The sequence below is a fragment of the Mesoplodon bidens genome, assembly GCF_964165515.1.
Source record: "Mesoplodon bidens genome assembly, chromosome: 7".
Lineage (NCBI taxonomy): Eukaryota > Metazoa > Chordata > Mammalia > Artiodactyla > Ziphiidae > Mesoplodon > Mesoplodon bidens.
The window spans coordinates 14,475,031-14,484,130 of NC_138164.1; the positions used below are offsets into that span (position 1 = coordinate 14,475,031).

At 46.2% G+C, this 9,100-nt stretch overlaps 1 protein-coding gene across 1 annotated transcript; it reads left to right on the top strand.

Moving 5' to 3' along the window:
* Positions 1 to 6,542: 6,542 nt before the first annotated feature.
* On the top strand, positions 6,543 to 8,567 carry SMIM35 (small integral membrane protein 35; the record flags this gene model as incomplete). Its single annotated transcript, XM_081239392.1, has 3 exons — positions 6,543 to 6,735; positions 7,746 to 7,779; positions 8,468 to 8,567. The coding sequence occupies 3 exons, from the start codon at positions 6,543 to 6,545 to the stop codon at positions 8,565 to 8,567; spliced, it is 327 nt and encodes a 108-aa protein (XP_081095518.1).
* Between the last annotated feature and the right edge of the window lie 533 nt (positions 8,568 to 9,100).

Sequence of the window (9,100 nt, forward strand, 5' to 3'; positions counted from 1 at the left end):
ATCTTTATTGGAGTATAATTGCTTTACAATGGTGTGTTAGTTTCTGCTGTATATAACAAAGTGAATCAGCTATACATATACATATATCCCCATATCCTCTCTCTCTTGCGTCTCCCTCCCACCCTCCCTATCCCATCCCTCTAGGTGGTCACAAAGCACTGAGCTGATCTCCCTGTGCTATGCGGCTGCTTCCCACTAGCTATCTATTTTATGTTTGGTAGAGTGGCATGGACATATATACAATACCGATCATATGGTTTTTATTCTTCAATTTGTTAATATGGTGTATCACATTGATTGATTTGCATGTATTGAAGAATCCTTGCATTCTTGGGATAAACCCCACTTGATCATGGTGTATGATCCTTTTTAATGTGCTGTTGGATTCTCTTTGCTAGTATTTTGTTGAGGATTTTTGCATCTATGTTCATCGGTGATATTGGCCTGTAGTTTTATTTCTTTTGACATCTTTGTCTGCTTTTGGTATCAGGGTTATGGTGGCCTTGTAGAATGAGTTGTGGAGTGTTCCTCCCTCTGGTATATTTTGGAAGAGTTTGAGAAGGATAGGTGTTAGCTCTTCTCTACGTGTTTGATAGAATTCACCTGTGAAGCCATCTGGTCCTGGACTTTTGTTTGTTGGAAGATTTTTAATCACAGTCTCAATTTCAGTGCTTGTGATTGGTCTGTTTATATTTTCTATTTCTTCCTGGTTCAGTCTGGGAAGGTTGTGCCTGTCTAAGAATTTGTCCATTTCTTCCAGGTTGTCCATTTTATTGGCATAGAGTTGCTTGTAGTAATCTCTCATAAGCCTTTGTATTTCTGCAGTGTCAGTTGTTACTTCTGCTTTTTCATTTCAAATTCTATTGATTTGAGTCTTCTCCCTTTTTTTCTTGATGAGTCTGGCTAATGTTTTATCAGTTTTGTTTATCTTCTCAAAGAACCAGCTTTTAGTTTTATTGATCTTTGCTATTGTTTCCTTCATTTGTTTTTCATTTATTTCTGATCTGATCTTTATGATTTTTTCCTTCTGTTAACTCTGGGGTTTTTTTGTTCTTCTTTCTCTAACTGCTTTAGGTGTAAGGTTAGGTTGTGTATTTGAGATGTTTCTTGTTTCTTAAGGTGGGATTGTATTGCTATAAACTTCCCCCTTAGAACTGCTTTTGCTGCATACCATACGCTTTGGGTCATCATGTTTTCATTGTCATTTGTTTAGAGGTATTTTTTGTTTTCCCCTTTGATTTCTTCAGTGATCTCTTGGTTATTTAGTAGTGTATTGTTTAGCCTCCATGTGTTTGTATTTTTTACACATTTTTTCCTTTAACTGATATCTAGTCTCATAGCGTTGTGGTCGGAAAAGATACTTGATACGATTTCAATTTTCTTAAATTTAGCAAGGCTTGATTTGTGACCCAAGATATGATCTATCCTGGAGAATGTTCCATGAGCACTTGAGAAAAATGTGTATTCCGTTGTTTTTGGATGGAATGTCCTATAAATATCAATTAAGTCCATCTTGTTTAATATATCATTTAAAGCTTGTGTTTCATTATTTATTTTCATTTTGGATGATCTCTCCATTGGTGAAAGTGGGGTGTTAAAGTCCCCTCCTATGATTGTGTTACTGTCGATTTCCCCTTTTATGGCTGTTAGCATTTGCCTTAAGTATTGAGGTGCTCCTATGTTGGGTGCATATTTACAATTGTTATATCTTCTTCTTGGATTGATCCCTTGATCATTATGTAGTGTCCTTCTTTGTCTCTTCTTATAGTCTTTATTTTAATGTCTATTTTGTCTGATATGAGAATTGCTACTCCAGCTTTCTTTTATTTCCATTTGCATGGAATATCTTTTTCCATCCCCTCACTTTCAGTCTGTATGTGTCCCTAGGTCTGAAGTGGGTCTCTTGTAGACAGCATATGTATGAGTCTTGTTTTGGTATCCATTCAGCTAGTCTATGTCTTTTGGTTGGAGCATTTAATCCATTTACATTTAAGGTAGTTATTGATATGTACGTTCCTATTACCATTTTCTTAATTGTTTTGGGTTTGTTATTGTAGGTCTTTTCCTTCTCTTGTGTTTCCTGCCTAGAGTAGTTCCTTTAGCATTTGTTGTAGGGTTGGTTTGGTGGTGCTGAATTCTTTTAGCTTTTGCTTGTTTGTAAAGGTTTTAATTTCTCTATCAAATTTGAATGAGATCCTTGCTGGGTAGAGAAATCTTGGTTGTAGCTTTTTCCCTTTCATCACTTTAAATATGTCCTGCCACTTCCTTCTGACTTGCAGAGTTTCTGCTAAAAGATCAGCTGTTAACCTTATGGGGATACCCTTGTGTGTTATTTGTTGTTTTTCCCTTGCTGCTTTTAATATTTTTTCTTTGTATTTAATTTTTGATAGTTTGATTAATATGTGTCCTGGCATGTTTCTCTTTGGATTTATCCTGTATGGGACTCTCTGTGCTTCCTGGACTTGATTGACTATTTCCTTTCCCATATTAGGGAAGTTTTCAACTATAATCTCTTCAGATACTTTCTCAGTCCCTTTCTTTTTCTCTTCTTCTTCTGGGATCTTTATAATTTGAATGTTGGTGCATTTAATGTTGTCCCAGAACTCTCTGAGACTGTCCTCAATTCTTTTCATTCTTTTTTCTTTATTCTGCTCTGTGGTAGTTATTTCCACTATTTTATCTTCCAGGTCACTTATCCGTTCTTCTGCCTCAGTTATTCTGCTATGATTCCTTCTAGAGAATTTATAATTTCATTTATTGTTTTGTTTAGCATTGTTTGTTTGCTCTTTAGTTCTTCTAGGTCCTTGTTAAACATTTCTTGTATTTTCTCCATTCTATTTCCAAAATTTTGAATCATTTTACTGTCATTACTCTGAATTCTGTTTCAGGTACACTGCCTATTTCCTCTTCATTTGTTTGGTGTGGTGGGTTTTTACCTTGCTCCTTCATCTGCTGTGTGTTTCTCTGTCTTCTCATTTTGCTTAACTTACTGTGTTTGGGGTAAGGCTGCAGGTTTGTAGTTCCTGTTGTTTTTGGTGTCTGACCCCAGTGGCTAAGAGTGGTTCAGTGGGTTGTGTAGGCTTCCTGGTGGGTGGGGGGGTGGCTGGTGCCTGTGTTCTGGTGGATGAGGCTGGATCTTGTCTTTCTGTTGGGCAGGACTGCATCCAGTGGTGTGTTTTGGGGTGTCTGTAACCTTATTATGATTTTAGGCAGCCTCTCTGCTAATGGGTGGGGTTGTGTTCCTGTCTTGCTAGTTGTTTGGCATCGGGTGTCCAGCATTGTAGCTTGCTGGTTGTTGAGTGGGGCTGGGTCTTAGCACTGAGATGGAGATCACTGGGAGAGCTTTCGCCATTTGATATTACGTGGAGCTGGGAGGTCTCTGAACTCGGCTCTCCCACCTCAGAGGCACAGGCCTGACACCCGGCCGGAGCACCAAGACCCTGTCAGCCACACAGCCCAGATGAAAAGGGAGAAAAAGAAAGAAAGAAAGAAAATAATAATAAAATAAAAAAGTTATTAAAATAAAAAAATTATTGAAAGTAAAAATTAAAAAGTTATAAAAAAAAGAAAGAACGAAGAGAGCAACCAAACCAATAAACAAATCCACCAATGATAACATGTGCTAAATACTATACTAAAAAAAAAAAAAAAAAGGACAGGCAGAACCCTTGGACAAATGGTAAAAGCAAAGCTATACATATGAAATCACACAAAGAAGCATACACATACACACTCACAAAAAGAGAAAAACGAAAAAAAAATTTATATATATATATATATATAAAAGGAAGAGAGCAACCAAATCAGTAAACAAATCTACCAATGATAATAAACCCTAAATACTAAACTAAGATAAACATAAAACCAGAAACAAATTAGATGCAGAAGGCAAACCCAAGTCTGCAGTTGCTCCCAAAGTCCCCTGCCTCAATTTTGGGACGGTTCGTTGTCTATTCAGGTATTCCACAGATGCAGGGTACATCAAGTTGATTGTGGAGATTTAATCCACTGCTCCTGAGGCTGCTGGGAGAGATTTCCCTTTCTCTTCTTTGTTCGCACAGCTCCCGGGGTTCAGCTTTGGATTTGGACCCACCTCTGCGTGTAGGTCGCCTGAGGGCGTCTGTTCCTGCCCAGACAGGACAGGGTTAAAGGAGCAGCTGATTCAGGGGCTCTGGCTCACTCAGGCCGGGGGGAGGGAGGGGTACGGATGTGGGGTGAGCCTGCGGCAGCAGAGCCCGGTGTGAACTTGCACCAGCCTGTGGCGCGCCGTGCGTTCTCCCGGGGAAGTTGTCCCTGGATCACGGGACCCTGGCAGTGGTGGGCTGCACAGGCTCCCGGGAGGGGAGGTGTGGAGAGTGACCTGTGCTCGCACACAGGCTTCTTGGTGACGGCAGCAGTGGCCTTAGCGTCTCATGTCCGTCTCTAGAGCTCGTTTAGGCGGTGCTCTGAATCCCCTCTCCTCGTGCACTCCGAAACAATGGTCTCTTGCCTCTTAGGCAGGTGCAGACTTTTTCCCGGACTCCCTCCCGGCTAGCTGTGGCGCACTAGCCCCCTTCAGGCTGTGTTCACGCAGCCACCCCCAGTCCTCTGTCTGGGGTCTGACCTCCGAAGCCCGAGCCTCAGCTCCCAGCCCCCGCCCGCCCTGGCGGGTGAGCAGACAAGCCTCTCGGGCTGGTCAGTGCTGGTCGGCACCGATCCTCTCTGCGGGCACCTCTCCGCTTTGCCCTCTGCACCCCTGTTGCTGCGCTTTCCTCCGCGGCTCTGAAGCCCCCCCGCCCCCCCCCACTTCTCTACCAGTGAAGGGGCTTTCTAGTATGTGGAAACCTTTCCTCCTTCCCAGCTCCCCGCCAGAGGTGCAGGTCCTGTCCCTATTCTTTTGTCTCTGTTTTTCCTTTTTTCTTTTGCCCTACCCAGGTATGTGGGGAGTTTCTTGCCTTTTGGGAGGTCTGAGGTCTTCTGCCAGCGTTCAGTAGGTTGTAGGAGTTGTTCCACATGTAGATGTATTTCTGATGTATTTATGGGGAGGAAGGTGATCTCCATGTCTTACTCCTCCACCATCTTGAAGGTCTCCCTTACTGGGCTCCTGCTGTCTTTCTGGGGCTCAGTCCAGCTCTCGGATCCCACAACTGCACCTGGGAGTTCTGTTGCCTCCCTGGGGCTCCACTTCGATCGGGGAGTAAGGACTTTTTCTCTGTGGCCCATTGATATCTTTTCAATGTTTTCCAGTGCTTTTTTCCCATCTCTCTTACCTCACTTTCTCCCTTCCCCTCCCCCAGGATGGAAATTTTCCCCTAGTATAGTGAGAAGGGTAATCTTGGTTCTGTTCATTTCTTGTCTATGTTGGGAATCCTTGCCATTTCTCTAAGGGTCTGGGCTTTTGGAATCTAAAAGTAGGAGGAGAGACCCCTTCTCCCTGCATTTGGCTGTCATACTCTCTCAGAGAATAACCTGGCTGCTTTAATGGGAAGAAGGATCAGGGGCATGGGAGAGGGAAAGGCTAGGGTGGGGGAAATTGTGAAATATTTAAGAATACAATTCACTACTTGATGATAATAATGACGACAGGAGTAATGGTGTAATTAGCATCTACTGAACACTTCCTGAGTGCCCAGTCCTCTCCCAAGTGCTCTATATATGGCATCTCCACTAATCACCACAACAACTCCATGTGTATTTATTATTAGGCTTATTTTTCATAAGAGCAAATTGAAGTCTTGCGAGGGACAGCGGTTTGCTCGGGTCCCACATTTTGCAAATGATGGGCATGGGCTTCGCATGCAAGCCTGCTGTACCAAAGGCTGTGCGTAACCTTGCACCTCTGGCCTCTTGGCAACACCTCTGGAGCCTCAAGACACAGAGCCATGGAGATGGGGAATCAGATGATGCTTCCACCTGCCTGTGGCCCCTCATCCAGCAGGAGTGGGGCTGTCTTCCTTCCCTGCCGCAGCAGGGGTGGGCTGTCTCCGTGTGCCCCCATGGTCAGCTTCTCCCTACAAACCTGGTTTCCTGCTCTGCTTCTGCTTCAGCACGTTTCCAGTCTCCCTCTCTCTCCCTCCCTCTCTTTCGCTCTTTTTCTTTGTTTGCCTTTACAAATAAAATATAAATTTAACCAAGAGCTCATACCACAAAAAGGGAAGAAGTGATAAGTATAAGCAGCAAACAGAGCCCAGGGGTTAACACCCTGCTACCACATACGAGGGCTCTGTGGGGAGAGGATCAAGGATCTGTGTGTCTCTGCTCTCGGCGGCCCTCCAGGCTGCCCTTCCTGCTTCATGCAGAGGAGAGACGTCCTGGGCTTCTCCCCAGACAGCAGTGCCTTTTTCAACACGTAGAAAGCCTGCAGCTTCAGGAAGGCTTCCCAGCTCCAAATTATCTCTACTGTCAGAGGACTGTTACTTTGGAAAAACAAGCTGACTGTAAAAAATCAGGTATCAGACATTCACATCTTAGCATGACTTAGCTGAACTAGCTGGCCAGGATCCAGATTCTTAGGGGACAGTCATTTTGATGGCAGTGGGGAGGGAGGAGAGGAAATTTGGAACATGATGCAGTCAGTTGGTATACGGGGCCGCGAGAGGGCTCTGGGCAGCTGGGTGAAGGATGTGTGTCTCTCTGCAGGTGACGACTCCATCAGCACCTCGGGCCTGCTCCTCTGCCTGGGTCTTTTGCTGCTGCTTGTGTCCATCCTGGGCTACAGCCTGGCCAGGTGGTACCAGCGTGGGTACTGCTGGGAGGGTGAGTGAGCGCTGGACCCCGTCACCCAAGCTCAGCCCAGTCCCTCCTCTCCTGTGGCATTTGGCCAGGCCAGATGGGGCTGCAAACTTTTCAGCACGGAGTCATGCAAAAATATTTCCTGTGGTGGCCGCAGTGGTTGAAGCCTTGGGTGGGTGGCTGAGCGCTTGAGGTGTGTTTGGGGAGAGGGTGGGGCCTTTATTGAGGGAGTGGAGGTTCTTCTCCTCCCCCAGCAAGCAGTCAGCTTCCTCTTCCTTCAGAGCTCACAGGAGGCCACCTCCCAGGCCTGTGCAGGCCACAAGGCTGAGGATGATGCGCTAGAGAGGCCAAGCTCCAGCTGTCTTCTACCCTGGCTCCTAGAGCCTCTCTTGCCCTGCCCTCTCTTGGTCCTCTCTCCTAAGCTTGCTGATGCTTCGGCCTCACTGGGCGTCTCCTGGAATTTGCTGGGGTGCTCCCAACTCTGATCCATATCTGCACTTCCCATAGGACCCAGGAGAACTGGGAGGGCACACTGGAGTGCTGAGAGGCAGAGGACATCTCCCAGATCTGCAATGAAGTTCAGCAGCTTCCGTGGATGTCTGTTGAGCACCTACTATGTGCCAATGCACTTGTGCCTAGTATGATTTTTTTAAAAATTCCATGCGGAGATGAAATTCTTAGTCTCTCTTTTTTATAGGTGAGGATGTGAGGCTAAAGTCACAGAGTAGGAAAGTGGTAGAGTCTGGATTCAGGCGTCCTTCCCAGAGTAATCAGTGCCCTTGATGGAGGGGTCCCTAGTGTCAGGATCTATCCTCAAAGACTGGGGGTTCTGTCTGGGAAGAAGGGGTGTACCCATGGGTCTGGGCCAGGAAGCAGACGCTGAAGGACTGGGAACCTCCCATGGCATCCTGCAGCCCTGCCTAGCCACCCCACACCTTCCAGACAGGGGTGGGGGAGCACTAGATGCTCCCAGAACAGTGATGGGCCGCTCTCCCCGTAGGTACTAACCCTATGTTTTCCGATTGTCTTTCTAGGGCCTAATTTTGTCTTCAATTTGTACCAGATCTGGTGAGTAGATTCAGGGCAGATCTGGGTGGGATGGGCATGGGGGGTTAGGTATGCTTGAGAAAGAATCAAAGATGGGGCTCAAGTTTACTGCTTGCCTTCCCTGTCTCCTCCCCACGTCCCTAAACAAACAAGAGAAAAGGAAGGAGCCAGGGTCCATTTAGAAAGTTCCATGAACGAACACTTGAACATGGACAGGACCATGTAAGATCCAAATGACAGTGCTCCTCTTAGCATTCACCCCTGGGCAGGCACCATCCATCCATCCATTCATTCATTTATTCATTCACCCATCATGTATTTGGTAAAGATCTATTGTAGCAGGTACTGTGGTGTTAGTTTCTAAGGGTACAAAGATAACTGGGCATAGCTCCTGTCTTCAAGCATTTCACTGTCTGTGGTGGACACCTGCCTGATTACAAATAATTTAATCTCAGGCATAACATGCTGTCAAATGAAGACAATCAGGCATTCGGGGTGTGGGATTTGGAAACTCCTCTTGTGATAAGTCATCTCATCTGCTCTTTGTCACATGGCAGCTTCTCATCTGGCCTGAGAGATGGGGTAACTCTGATTCTGGAAGGTAAGCCAGTGAGTCAGTGAGTCACTGCCAGAAGTTCTTCCCATGCTCTGGTTCCAGGAAGAGGCCTGGTTCTCAGCCCCAGTAACTTGATTGGCTCATCTTTCTCAGGAACATGAAGGATCTGGAGATGGGTCCACCCTTCACCATCAGTGGCCACATCAGCCGTCCGGATGGTGGCTACCTGAAGTTCTCCAACAGATTGGTCTGATGAGGGGAACGTCAGCTTTCTGGAGCCCCAGAGAGGTGAGTGGCAGGTTGGTGAGCTGAGTGAGTCTGGTGTCCCAGTGTGGTCCTCAGATGGTCCAGGCACCCCAACCCTAGCACCAAGGACTGCTTGGAACCCGGAGATGATTTGGTTCATCCCCCGCCTTCTGGAGAGAGAGTGCTCTAGGGGATGATCTCAGGGATGAAGGCCTGGGGTCATGCTGTCTCCCACTCCCCACCTCCTGCTAGCCCTGGGCCGCTCCTTTTCCACTTGATCCACGTCCTGCCTTTCTTTCCTGGGGAAGTTCTATTTCTGATCAGATGGAAATTTCTAGAATAGAGCTTTGTATCTCAACCCTTTGCTCTGAGATGAAGATTCCAGATGGCCACCCTCTCCAAGAAGCATTGCTGTAGAGCTTCTGAACTTTCCGAACTTTCTAAGCCCAGGAGCCATCCCTATTTCCTGGCTGGCTGACCCTTTGGTCACACCTTTCCTCGCCCGCCTTCAAGCCCATCCCTCTTCACAGCACAGTTGCT